This window comes from Gadus morhua, chromosome 22 (assembly GCF_902167405.1).
Source record: "Gadus morhua chromosome 22, gadMor3.0, whole genome shotgun sequence".
NCBI classification, from domain to species: domain Eukaryota; kingdom Metazoa; phylum Chordata; class Actinopteri; order Gadiformes; family Gadidae; genus Gadus; species Gadus morhua.
Genome location: NC_044069.1, coordinates 3,709,957 through 3,729,590, shown reverse-complemented (window position 1 = coordinate 3,729,590; position 19,634 = coordinate 3,709,957). Strand labels below are relative to the sequence as shown.

The following is a 19,634-nucleotide window of genomic DNA, read 5'->3' as shown; positions in this document are numbered from 1 at the left end:
ATGTGGGACACGGTCTAGACTACAGCATTTATCTCTTATTCTGAAACATGCAAATGACATGCCAGTATGGGGTTCTGGAACCAACAGGTCAAAACTGTCCACTCAGCACTTCAGAGGTTATACTGGACGTTACAAATCACCTGAAGTGATTGTGGTTATTGAGGAATAACCACTCCTTGGTCTGGGGTCTATGGAGACGGCCCTCACAGGGACGTCAGCGCCCCCTGCTGCTGGGGGTGAGGAACTGCAGCGAGCTGGTAAATGTTACTCCTCGTAGATTCACGCGGCACGCCTCTACCTACTCTCTGATGATGAAGATGATCACACTGAAGAGGATGGGTTGGAAGATACCTGCTGATATCTACTTAACCTTTTTAATAACTTTGTCACCGCGGAACGCGACAAAGACCTGAGCCGGCAGAGATAACCGTTTTTTGGTGGGTCCCGGTTACCAGGTCGACTCATCGCGACCCCATCCCATGGATATAATGCAGTTATAAATATATATATTCATATACAGTCTAATGGTTACAATTTTAATTTTAACAAATACTTTTTATATATTTTAAGAATAAATAAATATATAATATATATATGCCCAAATTCTAATTTGAACAAATATTCTTAGATTAAATGTGTGTAGCTAAACTAACATATTAATTTGATTTAAGTTCAAGGGAGATTAAAAAAATAACATAAAATCACCACATTTTATGAATCCATTCCTTTCCATATTTTATACCATGTTTTCGTTGTGTGGGTGCAGGTGTCTGGTGAGCTGGCTTTAGCAGATTGGCGGTGCAGCAAAACGTCCTTACTTTGAAACATTTTTATTATCAAAAAGGGAAAAACAATCTAAACCAATGGACAAATCATAGCTATGCAAACAAGGGCCTTCTGACAAAAAATATTTGTCAATAAGAGCACCAACACATCTTATGGTTCACATTATTGGAAAAATAATGTGAACCATAAGATGTGGTGGTGCTCTTACTGACAAAAGAGTAATAACGGGTCGCAACCCAAACACCCCTTGACCACTCAGGAGAGTTAAGGTTCTACCTCAATACCAAAATCGGTTCAGTTGATTGGAGCCGAATGAGCTGCAGGATGGGACTTCTGTCCCGAGACGTTGGCACACGACTTGTTTTTGCGCGTACTTTTCCCCGTAGGATGTATCGATGTGGTGACTGACTTACAGCGGAAGGAGGTGTAAAGTACTCAGAAAATATTTAAATATTTATGAACCAGTCGACACAGTCACCCTTATCCATCATTCACTCGATGCCTTGAACAGCAGAAACAGGCACATAAAACCTCATAGTTTTAAAGAGCTACAAACTCCCTTTTCTAGAAGGGAAATAACGGCTATCAAAATATAAAATAATGTAAACAAAGTCCCCTGCTACCAACGACTCCAGCGACACCAGACGAGCACCTTCTGCTGGCCTAGGATCAGTATCTGTTGTTCGAGGAGGGGGGCCGTAGAGGCACCATCGGCGACAGCGGGGCCAGACGGCGCTCCACGGTCCCAACACAAGTGACCCTGACGGGACCTCCGGCCGCCCCAAGGTTATCGTAGAAATTGATAAGAGAAATCTCTGCGTCCGGTCGTACAGCAGCGGGGCAGTCCATTGGAGTGGGGGGGGGGGATGGGGGGGCGGGGCTTCAGCTATCCGGATTCAGACATCCGTCTCCCTAACCACGGATTAGGTACGGATTGTTTGTTAGCATTCCTGAACCAAAACCGTGGGACATTCCTTTGTGTCGCGGCCCGGAGGCGGAGAGTCCATGATGTCGTGAGACGAGCGATGTCGCCTTATACTGTAGTTGTCCGATAGCGTGGTTGAGTCTAACTTCAATAAAATTCTGTCCGATTTATGAAATCGTATTTTTTATTAAAATATAAACATTTAGCCACTTCCTGATACGGTGAATCCTTGATGGAGGATGTGATGGTTTGCTGCCGAGGCCACGCCCACGGTGGACTAAAAGGTCAGGGGTCACTCGGAGTCCGACAGAACGATGATCTCGTCCGGGTCGCACTGGGTGGCCACGTTGACCTGGACACAGAGGAGCAGAAGGGGAAGAACAAACCGTCACTATCAGGAGCAGATGACGTCTTGGGATCAGTGTGAGAAATACTTCAAAATAAACCAAATAAAGAGTTAGTTAGTTGTATTGTAGTTGTGAACGCAGACTTGGTGACCCCTCCAGCGGTCCAGACTCTGGACCTGGAGGGGGGGCCGGGGCGCGGGGGGACGCACCTTGTTCTTCTTGGGCGGGGGTGTGGACTGGGCGCAGTGGAGCCGGTCGTGGGTGGGGGTGTCTGGCCGGGCGGACTCCGGGTGGCTGGGCGGGGGGGTGGTCACCACCAGACCCATGTCCAGGGTGAGGTCCATGTCACTGGGGCAGAGGGGAGACAAGACTGGGTTACAGGGCGGCCCCACCGGGGGGGGGGGGGGGTGGGGCTGGCCGGGCGGAGGCGGGGGCGGGGGCGGGGCCTACCTGTCGGGGAGGAGGGCGTGGATGTGGGCCTTCCTCTTCTCCTGGTCCTCTCGCGTCCTCTTCCTCCCCCTGGTGAACCGCAGGCTGAGCGGGGACGACTTGCCGTTGGCCGACAGCAGGTCACATGTGGCCGTGGAAGAGTCCTGATTGGTCTGGACGGCGGCAGCGGCGGGCGACGGGGGCGGCGAGGCGACCTCCGCCGGGACCTCCGACGCCTTATGGGACGCCGCCGCCTCCCTTGTCACCGCGGCGGCGACGCCGTTGGACAGCCCGTGGGGGGGGGGGTCCCGGGGGCTGTGATTGGCTGGGGCTGTCCCTGGGGGAGAGCTCTTGCAGGGACATGGGCGACAGGTCTGTCACGTCGCTGTCCGTCAGCGGACTGAGCCCGCCGGGGGCCTGCCCCGTCGGCCCGGCAGCCTCGTGCGTTGCCGTGGCGTTCCCCTCCTCCTCCTCCTCCTCCTCCTCGCTGACGATCAGCGAGGCGTTGCCGTTGGCGACCGTCTTCACTCCCTCCGCCTCCGTCTCCCCGTTCTCCTCTTCCTCATCGTCCTCATCGTCCGCTGCCGAAGGACAGGAACATGGTTTCACTACCAGACGCTTCTGTTCAAAGTGATCGGACCGTGGGGATCAAACCCGTTACCCGTCAGGCCCCCTAGCCCCCTAGCCCCAAGAGGCAGCTGGACTGATGTATGAATTAGTGCTGTCAATTAAACGCGTTATTAACGGCGTTAACGGAAACCAATTTTAATTTTTTATTTATTTTTTTCAAAACAAAGAAGCAGTAGCCTGACTGCTATGTTCAAGGCAGTATGTTTGTATGTTCATCGTTTAATTGAACTATAGGCTTTTTTTTGTATCGTCCTGTTTTGATCAGTATATGCCAATGTTGATATCAATAAAAAAACATTTGCCACAAGGCAAGCCGATGCACTTCTCCATGTTGATAAGAGCATTAAAATGAGAACAATTAATGGGACAGAGAAATCAAGGGATATTTAGCATAGAAAAAACATTTGCGAATAATCGCGATTAATCGCGAGTTAACTATGACATTAATGTGATTAATCGCGATTCAATATTTTAATCGCTTGACAGCAATAGTATTAATGCATGAATATGTTGAGACTTTCTCAGTGGCCTCGTGCAGCCAGCCACCACACGCAGCCCGACGTGTGTCAGTACTGTCTAACCCCTACCGGCGCCTTGCGAGCCGGCCGTATTCACGCGAGACCACGCGATAAACCTAAACCTAATGTACTAACCTTCCACTCCCAAAACGACTGCAATTAAATGCCAGGCTTTGTCCTCGCTGACATTGTCTCTCGTCGTCCATGTTGCCGACCCTCTGAGACCCTTTGATTGATTGATTGCTGACCTGGGGCCACCGGTCGTGACGTAATAATGTTGATGTGAAGTTGTGATAGGCTACATGAGCTGAGTATTGTGTTTTATTTTGAAAATTGACCGGATGCTCGATGGCTTTTACTTTTTTCAATCAGGCGTAAGACGCCAGCCCAGTTCCTTGGGCTTTTGAGGGTCTGAGAGTCTGATCTGGAGACCCGCTGCTGCTCACCTTGTCCGGCGACTTGCTCGCTGGCCAGGAGCTCTGCCTCTATGTCTGGGTCCGAATAGTCCTCCTCCTCCTCCTCCTCCTCCTCTTCTTCTTCCTCCTCCACCACCACCTTTCCATTCATCTGCTTCGTCTCTTCCCCGGTCGTCTCTTTCTAGAGAACAGGAACGACCAAGAACAAGGAGCCGGTAGGGGTTAGACAGTACAGAGACAAGTCATTAAGGAGCAGGTAGGGGTTAGACAGTACAGAGACAGGTCATTAAGGAGCAGGTAGGGGTTAGACAGTACAGAGACAGGTCATTAAGGAGCAGGTAGGGGTTAGACAGTACAGAGACAGGTCATTAAGGAGCAGGTAGGGGTTAGACAGTACAGAGACAGGTCATTAAGGAGCAGGTAGGGGTTAGACAGTACAGAGACAGGACATTAAGGAGCAGGTAGGGGTTAGACAGTACAGAGACAGGACATTAAGGAGCAGGTGGGGGTTAGACAGTAGGAGGCGGGTCATTAGGAGCAGGTGGGGGTTAGACAGTAGGAGGCGGGTCATTAGGAGCAGGTGGGGGTTAGACAGTAGGAGGCGGGTCATTAGGAGCAGGTGGGGGTTAGACAGTAGGAGGCGGGTCATTAGGAGCAGGTGGGGGTTAGACAGTAGGAGGCGGGTCATTAGGAGCAGGTGGGGGTTAGACAGTAGGAGGCGGGTCATTAGGAGCAGGTGGGGGTTAGACAGTAGGAGGCGGGTCATTAGGAGCAGGTGGGGGTTAGACAGTACAGTGACGGGTCATTAGGAGCAGGTGGGGGTTAGACAGTAGGAGGCGGGTCATTAGGAGCAGGTGGGGGTTAGACAGTACAGTGACGGGTCATGAGGAGCAGGTGGGGGTTAGACAGTAGGAGGCGGGTCATTAGGAGCAGGTGGGGGTTAGACAGTACAGTGACGGGTCATTAGGAGCAGGTGGGGGTTAGACAGTAGGAGGCGGGTCATTAGGAGCAGGTGGGGGTTAGACAGTACAGTGACGGGTCATGAGGAGCAGGTGGGGGTTAGACAGTAGGAGGCGGGTCATTAGGAGCAGGTGGGGGTTAGACAGTACAGTGACGGGTCATGAGGAGCAGGTGGGGGTTAGACAGTAGGAGGCGGGTCATTAGGAGCAGGTGGGGGTTAGACAGTACAGTGACGGGTCATGAGGAGCAGGTGGGGGTTAGACAGTAGGAGGCGCTGGTGTACCTCCTTCCCCAGCCTCCGGCTCCTCTCCTGCTCCTCCGTGTCCTCCTGCCGCCCCGAGTACTTGGAGATCACCTCCTCCAGGTTGGTGAGCGCCGTCTCCCGATTGGTCCGCAGCTTGCGGAGCAGGGAGGGGTCTGCGAGGGCGGGGTCCCGCGCTGAGAGGGGGGAGGGAGGACAGGGCGTTGGGGGCGGGGCCTCAGGGCGTTGGGGGCGGGGCCTCTGCTGCGGGCGCCCGCTACCCCTCTGACGGGATACACAGCTGAGGCTGGTCGCCACGGTCCAAACCGTTAACCACCAGTATCACCAGTACCCTCCAGTATCACCAGTATCACCAGTACCACCAGTATCACCAGTACCCTCCAGTATCACCAGTATCACCAGTACCACCAGTATCACCAGTACCTCCAGTATCACCAGTATCACCAGTACCCTCCAGTATCACCAGTACCCTCCAGTATCACCAGTATCACCAGTACCACCAGTATCACCAGTACCCTCCAGTATCACCAGTATCACCAGTACCACCAGTATCACCAGTACCTCCAGTATCACCAGTATCACCAGTACCCTCCAGTATCACCAGTACCCTCCAGTATCACCAGTACCACCAGTATCCTCCAGTATCACCAGTATCCCCAGTACCCTACAGTATCCCCAGTACCACCAGTATCCCCAGTACCCTCCAGTATCCCCAGTACCACCAGTACCACCAGTACCCTCCAGTATCCCCAGTACCACCAGTATCACCAGTACCACCAGTATCACCAGTACCCTCCAGTATCACCAGTACCCTCCAGTATCACCAGTACCACCAGTATCACCAGTACCCTCCAGTATCACCAGTACCACCAGTACCCTCCAGTATCACCAGTACCCCCCAGTTGCCCCAGCCCCCCCCCAGTTGCCCCAGCCCCCCCCCAGTACCCCCCAGTTTCCCCAGTACCCCCCAGTACCCCCCAGTTGCCCCCAGTACTCCCCAGTACCCCCCAGTTGCCCCGGCCACTCACTGGCGCTGTAGCGGTCGGTGAGGTGGGAGCCGAAGTTGTAGACGAGGTCGAGGTGGCGGCGCTCCTGCAGCCGGCTCCCCGCCTCGCGGAACGCCTCCTGGGCCATCTGGCCCAGCTGGCGGCCGCTCAGCCCCAGGGCGTGGCGCTGGTTGGCGCGCTGCACCAGCCGCCGGATGTCAGGGTAGTCGGGGGGGTTCCGCCGGGCCTCCGGGCTGTTGATGAAGCGCTCAATCTGGGGGTCACACACACACACAGGTCACACACAGGTCACACACACACACACACATAGAGGGGCGGATGATGAGGGGGTGATTGATGATGAGGGGGTGATTGATGACGAGGGGGTGATTGATGACGAGGGGGGGATTGATGATGACGAGGGGGGGATTGATGACGAGGGGGCGATTGATGACGAGGGGGCGATTGATGACGAGGGGGGGATTGATGATGATGAGGGGGGGATTGATGACGAGGGGGGGATTGATGACGAGGGGGCGATTGATGACGAGGGGGGGATTGAAGACGAGGGGGGGATTGATGACGAGGGGGTGATTGATGATGAGGGGGTGAACGATGGAGACGAGGGGGGGATTGATGACGAGGGGGGGATTGATGATGAGGGGGTGATTGATGATGGCCCACCTTCTTGTTGATCTCGGGGTACCGCGTTCCGCTGTAGCAGAGGCGCTGCTCGATGACGCGGCCCGTCAGGGTGTCACAGCCCTTCAGCTCACACAGCTTACTATAGATCTTCATCATCTGAGAGAGGAGGAGGAGGAGGGGGGAGGGGGAGGAGGAGGAGGAGGAGGAAGGAAGAGGAGGGGGCAGAAGAGGAGAGGGAGAGAAGGCAGGAGAGGAGAGAGAGGAACAGGAGGTCATAAAAGCTACTGAACAGTGTGGCAATGGATAGCAGCCTCCCATTCGCCCCATCTTTATGTCAACAAAACACACAGAACCTCTGCACGGTAGCCCCCCCCCCCCCCCCCCCCCCCCCCCCCCGGGGAGGCGCTGAGCCGGCTCACCTTGTGTTTGAGCCTGTCCTCCTGGATGTACCCAGAATCCTCTGCTGCTAGGTCGTCCAGGCTCATCTCCTTCTCCTGCAGCCGGCGGATCTCTTCGTTGTACACCTTCAGCAGGTTCTCCAGGTAGGCTATCTGAGGAGCAGAGGACAGCCTCAGCACGTTCTCCAGGTACCTGAGGAACCAGCCTCAGCACGTTCTCCAGGTACCTGAGGAACCAGCCTCAGCACGTTCTCCAGGTACCTGAGGAACCAGCCTCAGCACGTTCTCCAGGTATCTGAGGAACCAGCCTCAGCAGGTTCTCCAGGTACCTGAGGAACCAGCCTCAGCAGGTTCTCCAGGTACCTGAGGAACCAGCCTCAGCAGGTTCTCCAGCCTGAGGAACCAGCCTCAGCAGGTTCTCCAGCCTGAGGAACCAGCCTCAGCAGGTTCTCCAGGTATCTGAGGAACCAGCCTCAGCAGGTTCTCCAGCCTGAGGAACCAGCCTCAGCACGTTCTCCAGGTACCTGAGGAACCAGCCTCAGCACGTTCTCCAGCCTGAGGAACCAGCCTCAGCAGGTTCTCCAGCCTGAGGAACCAGCCTCAGCAGGTTCTCCAGGTATCTGAGGAACCAGCCTCAGCAGGTTCTCCAGCCTGAGGAACCAGCCTCAGCAGGTTCTCCAGGTATCTGAGGAACCAGCCTCAGCAGGTTCTCCAGCTATCTGAGGAACCAGCCTCGACAGGTTCTCCAGCCTGAGGAACCAGCCTCAGCACGTTCTCCAGGTATCTGAGGAACCAGCCTCAGCAGGTTCTCCAGCCTGAGGAACCAGCCTCAGCAGGTTCTCCAGCCTGAGGAACCCAGGCCTCCCCTTCCTCCGCCGGGTTCAGGGGACTTCCTCCTTCCCCCCACATGCCCCATGTGGGCCGAGGAGGAAGCGAGGTCTTAGCCGTTGACTACATTTCCGCAGATGACCGCGATGCAAATTGCGTGCGATTGCTCAGAGAAGGGGGCGGGCCTGATTTGTTTCGATCTGGTCTCCACGGAGACCCCCCCGGTCTTAACTGACCACCCAACCGACAAACCCAAACACGTGGGGTATAAAGGTCGTCTGTCTGCAGAGGAATGCCTCGGCCCGCAGTGACAAACCCCCCCCCCCCCCACCCCTGAGGAGCCCCGCCCCCCACAAGAGGGGCGGGGCTGACGGACGCCGCGGTGCCCCGGAGGCCGTACCTGCGCCCGCCGCCCGCTGCAGCCACTCACCTGCCGCCTGGACGCCCTCCCCTTGGTCCTCTCCGCCTCCGCCCCCCCCTGCACCACTTCCTCCTCCTCCTCCGCCTGGCCCCCCGAGGCGGAGGGTAGCTCCTCCCCCGGCGGCCCCAGCCCGTTCTCCTCCTCCTTCCTCCTCCTCTTCAGCGCGGGCGGGAAGGCGGCGGCGGCGGCGGCGGCGGCGGCGTGGGAGGCGGCCACCAGGCTCTGCCGCCGCTTGCTGGAGTGCTGCCGCAGCAGGGTGCACATCTCGTTGATGTACACGAAGGTCTTGGCGCGGTTGGCCTGGGCGCGCGTCAGGCAGCGGCCCAGCGCGTTGCGGAACTCCACCGACGCCAGGAAGGGCGGCGAGGCCTTGGCGTGCTTGGTGTGCAGGAAGGCCAGCACCTCGGGGCAGTCCTGGGTCAGCGTGGAGCAGTAGGCCACGAACTGTAGGGGGGGGGACGGGGGGGGGACGCATGTCATCGTACAGCTCAACACGTATCGTGTGTTGAACGTCCTCGGACGCACTACAAGAATATCGCCTAGCATGGTGTAGCGTCTGATCTTGGCTATCTCTGTTATACACGGGGAATGGGTTAACCTAGTGATGGTTAGTGCTCGGCCCTTGGTTCTATGAACAGCCTTACTGCACCGACAGCGATTAATAAACCGCTGCCTCGACGGAGATTCACCCCCCGCCACACACACACACACACCGCTGCGTTATACGATAGGCGTCCTTGCAACAAGCCTAAATGAAACCACGTGCGAGTCCAGAATTGGCGGAGAAAACGCTTTAGATGAGGAGGGTATGAAACCCGAGAGCCTTAACTGACAGAATGTGCTCTGGAGCACGATGCCAACGCTCTCTGACCTCATCGATCACCATCCACTATCGTCACGGCGCCCCCCCCCTCATTGGCCCCCTGTCTGGTGGCCCTACTGGGGGCCCTATCCTCTGTGGCCCTGCTGGGGCCCCTGTCTGGTGGCCCTGCTGGGGGCCCTTGTCTGGTAGCCCCTGTCCTGGTCACCCTGCAGGGGGCCCCTGTCTGGTGGCCCTGCTGGACCCCCCTGTCTGGTGGCCTTGCTGGACCCCCCTGTCTGGTGGCCTTGCTGGACCCCCCTGTCTGGTGGCCCTGCTGGGGGCCCCTGTCTGGTGGCCCCTGTCTGGTGGCCCTGTTGGACCCCCCTGTCTGGTGGCCCTGTCAGGGGGCCCCTGTCTGGTGGCCCTGCTGGGGGCCCCTGTCTGGTGGCCCTGCTGGGTGCCCCGGACCTCTCTGGCCTCACCTCGTCAAACAGCCGCTGGTTCTCCACCTGCAGCACGTGTCCCTCCTTCTTGGCCGAGGCGAAGGGCGAGGCGGTGATGTGTGTCGGGGTGGGGGTGGGCTCCTTGGCCGCGGGCGCCTTGGCGGGGGCAGAGCGGCGCCTGGAGGGGGCGGCGTGGGCGGGGCGCGGAGGCTGCGGGCTGTCCTCGTCATCGTCGTCGTCGTCCAGGATGATGATGTTCTCCGCCATGGAGGCCCGGGCGACGGCCATCCTGTTCCCCGGTAGGCAGAGGAGGACGTGAATCGACCAGAACACACCCGAGACACAGGGGGAAACCCCAGAGGAAACCAGAGGAGAACCTATCAGTAGTTTTATACGGGTGTAAACCGCGGCTGTCGTTTCGTTCTTAGATGTTCGGACAGTGAAGACAGGACGCAAACTTAGAGGACACCTCCACGACCTTAGGCGCAGTTCCCTCCGTGGGAAGTTTATCACCACTAAGTTCAATGAGGTAAGCTTATATTTCATGATCAGGGCTCGCCGTGTTAGGATTCCACCGAGAGCCCGCCATACGCGAACTTCATCTCCAGTCGTGTATGGATCTCTGTTGGACGGACAAAGTCGTTCAGAACAACCAACGAGGGGTCCGCCAACACCCAGATAACGAGACAGTAGCAGGGTGTAACTTAGACGATTGAGTCTGAGAAGCTGATCGTCCTGAGACCAAGACTAGTTGCCTGTGTGTGTGTTTGTGTGTCTCTGAGGTGGTCTGTCTCTGTGTGTCCGTGCGTGTGTGTAAACATATATATATCCATACTTACGTACCGCTCTCTTCTAGTGTGTTACCCACACACACAACACTTATGTGTGGATGCGTGGACGCATTCAAACAGGGGACGGGTCGACTTGTTGCAACAGCGGTCTTTAAAACAGAAACCCACTAACGCTAGGTAGCCGCTAGCTAGCCACTAGCTAGCGTTAGCTTCGGCTAGCTGCATCCGGAGTGTGAATAAACCCCGGGCTGGTTTTATAAATACCGGCCCTGACGCGGGGGTCTGGGGTCCGGGGAGGAAGAACGCGGAGGGACGAGCAGTCCCTGGACTTGGAGGCCCACGGTTCGCTATCCCTCAGCGGGTTGGTGTTTACCAAAACAATGCCCGAGTCAGCTCCACTACGCGCTCCAAGACAGTCAGCCACTACTCGTGTCCGGAACGGAGAAGGCCCCTATTGGTCATTGGCGGAGCGGGGGAGGCCCCTATTGGTCGCCGGCGGAGCGGCGTCCAGTAACAACGCCGGCGATTGGCTGGATCGTCCCTTATTGTCGTGGCTGATGATAGTTTTAAGGTGAGCTTGTATCTTAAAGTGTCCGCTTGTATCTTGTATCTTAAAGTGAGCCGCCATTCGTTCATCCGCAGGTTAAGCCAGCCGTCACACAAAATCTTCGTGCGCCTTTACTCTAAACAGCCTTTGGGTGGTATCTCGCAACGTTTTCAAAATAAAACCCTTAACCTACGTGTGTAGATATATAGAACACTAGCTGTCTTACGGCGGCGTCTAGACTCTAGAATGTCCGCACTTGCGGACATCTTGCCAGTCAGCTGCTCACCCATAACATTGTTTTGGTACTGGTACATTTACTTTTTAAATAACCATATTATTAAGTCATTTCACATTTATAAGTTCTAATTTTTTTAACTTGCTACATTTTCAACCGGTTTACCAACGGTTTGGTTTCTTACAAACCTTATTAACGTGGTTATAATATTGTACCTATTTTAGAACATTTCAATTTTTTTTTAGAATCTAACATAATTATTCATCAGTATCAAGTATGCAGTGCCGTAACTACATCTCTGACGTTTATAACAAAACAAACCGTTTGAAAATGTAGCATGGTGGTTATGGTTATTTAAAAAGTACATGATGTACCACTACCAAGTCAACACAGTGTTATGGGTGAGCAGCTGACTGTGGCAAGTTGGCCGCCAGTGCGGACCTTCGACTCCATTGGCCAGCAGAATATGCATGTGTACGTTTTTCAAATGACATTTTCTCAAAATCTATACAGTAAATCAAATGGTTCCTTGTGGTCAAGTAGTCAGTACAACAGTTAGTATGGTCATATCAGTCAGTGCCTGAACTTATGTGACATTCGGTCTATAGCCCACTTCAAATTGCTGACATAATGCAATTTGCAAAGGCGAGAATATGCATGTGTACGTTTTTCAAATGACATTTTCTCTAAATCGATACACTAAAATCACATGGTTCCTTGTGTACAAGTAGTCAGTACAACAGTTAGTATGGTAATATCAGTCAGTGCCTGAACTCACTAGTTCTTAATTGATTTCAGCTGCGTCTCCCCCGCCTCTCCTCATAAAGCGCCCCCACCGTGACGGATGTTAATCGTTTTTTTTTTGCGTTGGATTGCGTGGGTTGAACAATCCGGACATCGTGGCCACCGACATGGACCCCCCGCCACCGGGACACACGCAGTGAGTAACGCGGGGTACTTCCTTCATGAGCACTGCACATGTTACTCTCCCGATCTCCTCCTGTCGTCTGTTCTCGCCCCTCTATTGTACATGTTTTACCGCTGGGGGTTAATGTGGATTTGCTGATGGAAGTGGTAGTTTGTGTTGAGTGGTTTATCTATGGGATCGACTGACTAACTAACGCTGCGGACCGCTACATCACCGACCACCACACTGGGAAGTGTCCTCTGCTCACTGTGGAAGCAGCATGGAAGAACTGCAGCAACTCTGATGGAAACTACAGGACCTCCACGCTGTTGAACACAAACTGTTGCAGGCCTACTACAAACAGAGGCGGTCCCACTCGGTTAAAGATCTCGTGGTCAATGCGGCAGAACGCTGGACCTGGACTTCACCTTCTGCAGATACTTCACTGCCCTCAGGAATCCACGGATAACTTGAAACGTGTCCGACTTCACATGTCTGAAAAATCTCAACCCATAACCCCACTGAGCCGTAGCCCTTCTGTGGAAACCTGTCTGACTGACTTTACTGACTGGGGGCCTGTTGTGTGCTTGGTTGGTCTGGTAGAAGGTTTGCTGCTTGTGATCTGCAAGGTGGTCCTGGGTTAGATGCGGTGTCTGACTTGCACACCACTCTCCCAATTCTATTCTTCTCTTTACTACTTTTCCACTTTCAATACACTTGCTGCTGCTGTTGACCGCCGGTCGTGCAATGTGTTTTTAATTCGCCTATGTTCTGTGGATGATCATTACTGCCTGTTGGACGTTTTGCGTATTTCACCAATAGCTTCGGAACTAGACGGACCTCGTATATAATTTGCTCTTCAAAGATGCGGTCAGGCGCCCCTCCGTTATCCGGTACGAAATAGAACGACCAATCACAACCCTTTATCTAATGTGAGGTTGGATATACGCAACATGTAGCGGTGTTTCAACAACAAAGATGGAAGTTAGTGAACTAAAGACTATATTTTCACTAAAAGAACGAACGACTGCTCATCACCCGTTCCAATGCTACGATTAGTCGAGGCCTATCCAATGGCATAGCCGTCGATCCATTTTAGATCGCGCCCTATAGACACGCCCCTTGGTAATTGAACAACGCACTTCAACGCAGAGGATCCAGAAGGATTTCACAACGAGTCCATTGGAAGATATCGAGGAACATGAACATCACCAATGAAGGGGAGTAACGTTTCCTCTTGCTATAGGAATTTAGTGAAGCACTAAATAGTTAATAATAATAAAATGTGGTCACCATTTATTGACTCGTTGGGTAATACTTTACTAATATAACCGCGTTAAAACTTCATTTACTTTTCTTGTGTAGTTTCCCACTATTCATTAAATGTTTTATAGAAGTACAAATGTGTATAGTTCTATTAATTACATTTTTATAACGATTAATCATACACAGGATTTGAAAATTGTCTACCCAAGCTCATGCTTCATGATGAGTCCCAAATGATTTCTGAACAGTGTTTTGTTTTTGTTCAGGAGCGGCTTGTACTCCCCGAGGCTTCAACAGAGGGTCTGGAGCTGGGAGCTGCAGGTGGCCAGGAGGCGTTCAGTCCTACAGGAACAGACGGGTGAGCCGTGGAGCTGCACATCCTATAAACTCCTCCATGGCGTGGTCAAACGGTTCAGAATAAAACTGGAATTCAGCCATCCCTGGAGTTTATGGGAAATGATACTTCTCAAGAACGCACAGAATGGGACAAGATGAGCTGCTGACATCTGAGTGAGCGAGGAGAAAAAAGTCTCCAGTGTTGAAATGGATTGTGTCTTGTTTCAGTAGAGGTGACGGAGGCGGTCGTCCTGGTGGTGCTCGTCTGGAGGTCCGTGGCGGTCCTCTGGAGGTGCTCGTCTGGAGGTCCGTGGCGGTCGTCTGGAGGTGCTCGCCGTGAGGTCCGTGGCGGTCGTCTGGAGGCGCTCGCCGTGAGGTCCGTGGCGGTCGTCTGGAGGTGCTCGCCGTGAGGTCCGTGGCGGTCGTCTGGAGGCGCTCGCTGCAGATGGAGGGAAGGCCGGGAGCTGTGCAGCCCAACGGATGCAGAACGGTGAGACGCGGAACTGCACAGCTGCACATTTCTTTCTAGGCTTGGTGAATTGTTTAGAATTAAACCTTTGACATGCAGCCACAGCAGCTTTGAAGTGTTCTGAAAAATGTCCGCTGCATTCTCAGCCACTAGGACCAGCTCCAGGATGTAGGCTAGGTGTGTGTGGCTGGCTGTTGGGTTAAATAATGCCTCACTCAAGGCTGCACAGTAGGGCATCAGGGAGATCTGTGGGAGCTAAAGCAGAGGAGTTGATGATCTGCATCATGTACGGGGAGAAATGTGCAGTGTGCAACTGGAACGTGTCATTCGCCTTTCAGAAGGACTGAGGCGGAGGCCAGCCTGGAGGCGGAGGCCAGCCTGGAGGCGGCGGTGGCCTGGAGGTCCTGGAGGCGTCCAACCTGGAAGGGGCGGCATGGAGGGCCAGGTGGCGTCTCCTCGTCCAGTGAAGTTAAACTCTTCTTCAGTGCATCATGAAAGGGGAGAAATGTTCCAGTGTGCAACTGGAACTTGTGTCTCACGTTTCAGAAGGGCCTGGAGGCGGCCAACCTGGAAGGCCTGGAGACGGCAGAGGTCCTGGAGGCAACGGCGGGCCTGGAGGCGGAGGCCAACCTGGAGGTCCTGGAGGCGGTGGCAGCGGCCATCCTGGAGGAGGACAACCTGGAGGTCCTGGAGAGCCTCGAGGCGCCGGCGGCAGCCATCCTGGAGGCGACGGCGGAGACCAACCTGGAGGGCCTGGAAAGGTGGTACGGACCAACCTGGAGGTCCTGGCGGTGGCGTCCACCTGGCGGCGGCGGCGGCGTCCTGGAGGGCCCGGCGGTGGCGGCGTCCTGGAGGGCCCCGGCGGCGGCGGTGGCGGCGTCCTGGAGGGCCCCGGCGGCGGCGGTGGCGGCGTCCTGGAGGGCCCCGGCGGCGGCGGCGTCCTGGAGGGCCCCGGTGGCGTCCTGGAGGGCCCCGGCGGCGTCCTGGAGGGCCCGGCGGCGGCGGCGTCCTGGAGGGCCCGGCGGCGGCGGCTCCTCATCCAGTAAGGCTAAACTCTTCTACAGTGCATCGTGAACGGGGAGGAATGTCCGGGGTGCAAATAGACCGTGTGTCACATTTCAGAAGAAATGAGGCGACGTTTCGGAGGTCCAGGCGGTCGGCCCGGTGGAGGTCCTGGAGGAGACGGTCCCGGCGGTGGAGGTCCAGGTGGGTGGCCCGGTGGAGGTCCTGGAGGAGACGGTCTCGGCGGTGGAGGACGGCTGGGGGATCCGGCGGTGGAGGTCCGAAGGCGGCTCGTGATTAGACCAACCAGCTCCTCATCCATGGAAGGTAAGCTCTTCCTCCAGGTCAATCTGATCAACGAGAAAATCAAAGAGCGCAGCCATGAACTGGTGGTATCGCCATGTGGGGACTAAACTCTAATGTTTAACTCAAGTAGCTGCAGTGTTTCCCCCAGCGCTGTGTGGTTAAGGCCGTCTAAACAGTAGGGCCCCGCCTCGACTACCAATGTAGAAAAATTATATATAAAAAAATAATTATGCAACAACAAAGTGCAAAACTCGTAGAAAGAACGCATACTTTCCTCAAGTACAAAAAATATAGATAAATAATTTGACGGTTATACTGTTAAAAACAATAGTCGTGCCATAAAGCATTTTGAATGGAATTGAAAAGGCGGTTGTATGTATTATTGCGAACTGAAACCCTCACCAAAGACCCCCCCCCCCACCACCTTGACTCAGACATAGTCTGGGGGAAACACTGAACCGGGTTGTATCACTTCGTAGTGAGTACACTAGGGTAGTGAGTACACTAGGGTAGCTGGGTTATCTCCAAATGGTAACTGAGTGTTTGCTCCAGCAGGATTGAAGGAGTCACTGGGGATGAAGATCACTGGGGATGAAGATCACTGCTCAGGGGCTGACGACCACCCCCCCCCCCCCCCCCCCCCCTCATCTTTCCGGAGAAGGTATATAAATCTACAGCTGATGTGATTAAAGTTCTGCAGTTCAGATCTGCTGATAAAGGGTCCCATACCGTATCCACAGCGTCCTCAAGGTGCAGGCGGTCAAACCACCACATCTTTGAAGAGACCAAGCAGCTTGATGACTGACTGGTTCCTTATACTCCGGAGCAGAGGACGGACCAAAGGCCCGCAGCGCAGCAGACTAGAGACTCTGTGGAACCGGTAAGATGCTGGATTGACTATCTTGAAGACATTTTCATTTATTCAACGGTTAGTTTTGTTTGGCGGGTATGTTGCTTTGATACTAGGGGCTTCCTCTGTAACAAACTTTCTAGAGAATAAGATCTTATTTCAGCCAATCAGTGGGATGTCCATGAACAAGAGCCAATGGCTGAAGGTGCTCAAACGCATTCTTTTGACTCGCTCCTCTACTATTGCTGTAATCAAGCTGGATGGCTATTTTGCTCCTTCTACTGACAAAATCAAGTCTGCCACCTGGTGGCCGATGAGGGCGTAGCTACTCTGGGCACATTGGAAACATGATAAGAGCCTGTTTTTGATGGTTGGATCGTACACCTAAATGTTTTTACATCAAAATATCGCCGAACCCCATGTTGGACAATGCTTGTTTCATCCTTTCTATGTTTAGCTTTGATTTATCCTTACCTTTTCATGTGACCATTCCCCTTAGGTTCAATAAAGTTGACCTCTCCTTCAGGCGACTTGAAGGGAGACCAGATGTGCGGCAGCTGGGTGTCGCGGTGCAGAGACCCAACGCTGGTAAATATTTACTTCCTCCTTGAACAGACCTAACGCGTCCAACGGCAATTCTATAATCCCTCCTGATCTTTATCAAGGTCTGAAGACCAGTCTTTTCTGTGAACATCTCCACTGACTAGTGTGCTCTTAATTAATTTGAAGTTAATTAAATGCAGTAACTCCAATGCACCTGGAGGCTCGTATTGTCTTTTTTTGAAACCTGGTTCACTAGGACTGTTGCGGTAAATAAATGCTTGTTTTTTCGCTAATTTAAGTCTATGGAATCAAATGCTGATTGAGACCAGATGGGGCTGTTCCTGTATTTATAGACATTTGATTGCCCTAGAAACTGATTCTACTTTTTGCATCAATTTACTTCACAGCACTGAACTACACCAGTGTGTCCTACGCCCCCATAAACCCTGAGGATCCCTGGCTACACCAGCACATTAATCCACACCCAACATTAACACGCAGTGCACACTCTATAGAGTTTGTAAGTCCGCCCCTTGCGGCGGGACCTCGTGAGATCGTAAGATATGACTGGGTTTCAATGGAGAGAAAGTCATTATTTTCTCCATTATGTTGCACCACATTTTGGGGGAAGAATGTTTGAATCAATCTTTGTCATTTATTTCCGTACTCCATATCTGTAATCCCAGCTGTTGTATTTTAACACGGTAGCTGGGAATCCTCTTTATAGGGAGCGACTAGAGGGACGAGGCTGGAAGCAAACCTGAGCCTGGCTCTTAACCTTCTTTCTAAACCTAATGCCGCAATTTAACCGCAAATAAAGTGAGGCCTAAAGTAACTTGACTCTCTTACCTAAACTTGCTTGCCTAAACTCGCTTGTCTAAACTCGCTTGCATAAAATCTGAACTTGCTTGGCTAAACTCGCGTCACTTGCCTAATACCTGAACTCGCTTGCCTAAACTCGCTTGCCTAAACTCGCTTGCCTAAACTCGCTTGCCTAAACTCGCTTGCCTAATACCTGAACTCTCTTGCCTGAACTCTCTTGCCTGAACTCTCTTGCCTGAACTCTCTTGCCTGAACTCTCTTGCCTGAACTCTCTTGCCTGAACTCTCTTGCCTGAACTCTCTTGCCTGAACTCTCTTGCCTGAACTCTCTTGCCTGAACTCGCTTGCCTGAACTCGCTTGCCTGAACTCGCTTGCCTAAACTCGCTTGCCTAAACTCGCTTGCCTAAACTCGCTTGCCTAAACTCGCTTGCCTAAAACCTAACTTGCTCAGCTTGACTCGCTTGCATAATAACTGAACTCGCTTGCATAAAACTTGCTTAGCTTGACTCGCTTGCCTGTACTTGCTTGGCTAAACTCGCTTGCCTAATACCTGAAGTCGCTTGCCTGAAGTCGCATGCCTAATACCTGAAGTCGCTTGCCTAAAACCTAAACTTGCTTGTCCAAACATGTTACACAAAGTTAACCATCCATAATCTTTAACCCAAACCAGACTTGTCCCTGGGTCGCTCCACTATAATTTAGAAGTTTCTTCTTTTACCTCATCTGCGTTTTGAGTTTCATTCTTTGAGGGCTTGAAGTGCTTTGGAGGATATTTGAACCTTTGTTTGCCGCATTTGTTCGCCAAATGTTCAGTGTCCTTTGACGTAATGTCTATGGTCTGACGATAATCTGACCTCTTCATGAAGCAGAATGTGTGTGAATGTTGTCCCGTGAGCTCCAGGCTCTCAGGAATACTCCCTGAGTATTTCAGACCTGTGGTGTTTCACATGAGACCTTAATGGGAACTTTTCTTTTTCTGCCTGCATACGTAATGCCTACATTAGTAGGGTGATCACTGTTGATCCCAATATTGATCATTAACCACCTCATTCTTTTATGATTTCTTTCGATAAGGATTACAAATCATGTAATTTATGAGCATATTTGCAAATGGCTCCAAATATCAGATTCTGTAAAAACTAATGAAATGTAACCTGCTAGAAAATAAAACATCCAAATATTATAAACCTGTTTTGTGTTGCTCTCTTACCATGTGGAAATGAAACGCAGATAGATATGTTTAGCTCTGATTTGCTGCCTCCTTTTGGTGTGGTGCTGGGATTTGTTTAATATATTATCATTTCCAGGATAAGTTAATAACCTAGCATAGCCTACCCGGAAAAGAAGGGATATGATGGCCAGGGCAGGCTGTTTCGGTGTCCTGTCAACATATTGTGAGCGGATTTGTGAAATTTCTCGGTGAGGGAAATTAATTGTAAACGTTAATTAACATGCAGGACCCTCAACTCTCCTTTCTTGGCCAAGAGATCTGTGAATACCCTTCATGTACAACGATTGGAGAAATGTTCACAGAATTTAGGCTAAATCCATACATTGAGATGGCAGAAATGATCCGCAGGATTAGCTACACGAGAGGTAATTGTAGAACTGGTATTACTACTACCAGCACCTATGTTAAAGGTTGTATAGGTGATTTGCTTTTTTGGCCATTTTTGCAAAATTACTTGAAATCCTTATCATAACCCGCTTACAGCCACTGAGTTAGAAGTACTGACATGAAAATCAAACAAGTCAATCATCTGT

At 52.7% G+C, this 19,634-nt stretch overlaps 1 protein-coding gene and 1 long non-coding RNA gene across 3 annotated transcripts; one reads left to right on the top strand and one right to left on the bottom strand.

The window, feature by feature from the left end:
- Nucleotides 1-814: 814 nt before the first annotated feature.
- daxx (death-domain associated protein) lies at nucleotides 815-11,052 on the bottom strand. 2 transcript variants are annotated; one of them, XM_030346601.1, is made up of 11 exons: nucleotides 10,636-11,052; nucleotides 9,836-10,085; nucleotides 8,561-8,995; nucleotides 7,324-7,455; nucleotides 6,944-7,060; nucleotides 6,302-6,533; nucleotides 5,295-5,449; nucleotides 4,082-4,232; nucleotides 2,509-3,068; nucleotides 2,268-2,406; nucleotides 815-2,063 (listed from the first exon to the last, which is right to left on the bottom strand). In XM_030346601.1, the coding sequence occupies exons 2-9, from the start codon at nucleotides 10,082-10,084 to the stop codon at nucleotides 2,725-2,727; spliced, it is 1,815 nt and encodes a 604-aa protein (XP_030202461.1). In that variant the 5' UTR covers nucleotide 10,085; nucleotides 10,636-11,052; the 3' UTR covers nucleotides 815-2,063; nucleotides 2,268-2,406; nucleotides 2,509-2,724. The 2 variants fall into 2 exon arrangements, with proteins under 2 accessions (XP_030202461.1, XP_030202460.1); XM_030346600.1 differs by having other exon boundaries at nucleotides 10,640-11,046.
- Nucleotides 11,053-15,330: 4,278 nt separating this feature from the next.
- Nucleotides 15,331-18,741, top strand: LOC115535495 (uncharacterized). The gene is made up of 6 exons (XR_003974502.1): nucleotides 15,331-15,389; nucleotides 15,470-15,676; nucleotides 16,211-16,316; nucleotides 16,396-16,535; nucleotides 17,005-17,093; nucleotides 17,456-18,741. It is a non-coding gene; the product is annotated as an uncharacterized LOC115535495 (long non-coding RNA).
- The last annotated feature ends 893 nt before the right edge of the window (nucleotides 18,742-19,634 follow it).

What these genes read in the sequence shown, in the direction of transcription:
- daxx (XM_030346601.1), bottom strand. Translation starts at nt 10,084, where the DNA reads ATGGCCGTCGCCCGGGCCTCCATGGCGGAGAACATCATCATCCTGGAC. An exon ending in AGGACAGGCTCAAACACAAG is followed by an intron (nt 7,061 to 7,323) that starts GTGAGCCGGCTC and finishes CTCCTCTCTCAG; the next exon opens with ATGATGAAGATCTATAGTAA. An exon ending in ACCCCGAGATCAACAAGAAG is followed by an intron (nt 6,534 to 6,943) that starts GTGGGCCATCAT and finishes TGTGACCCCCAG; the next exon opens with ATTGAGCGCTTCATCAACAG.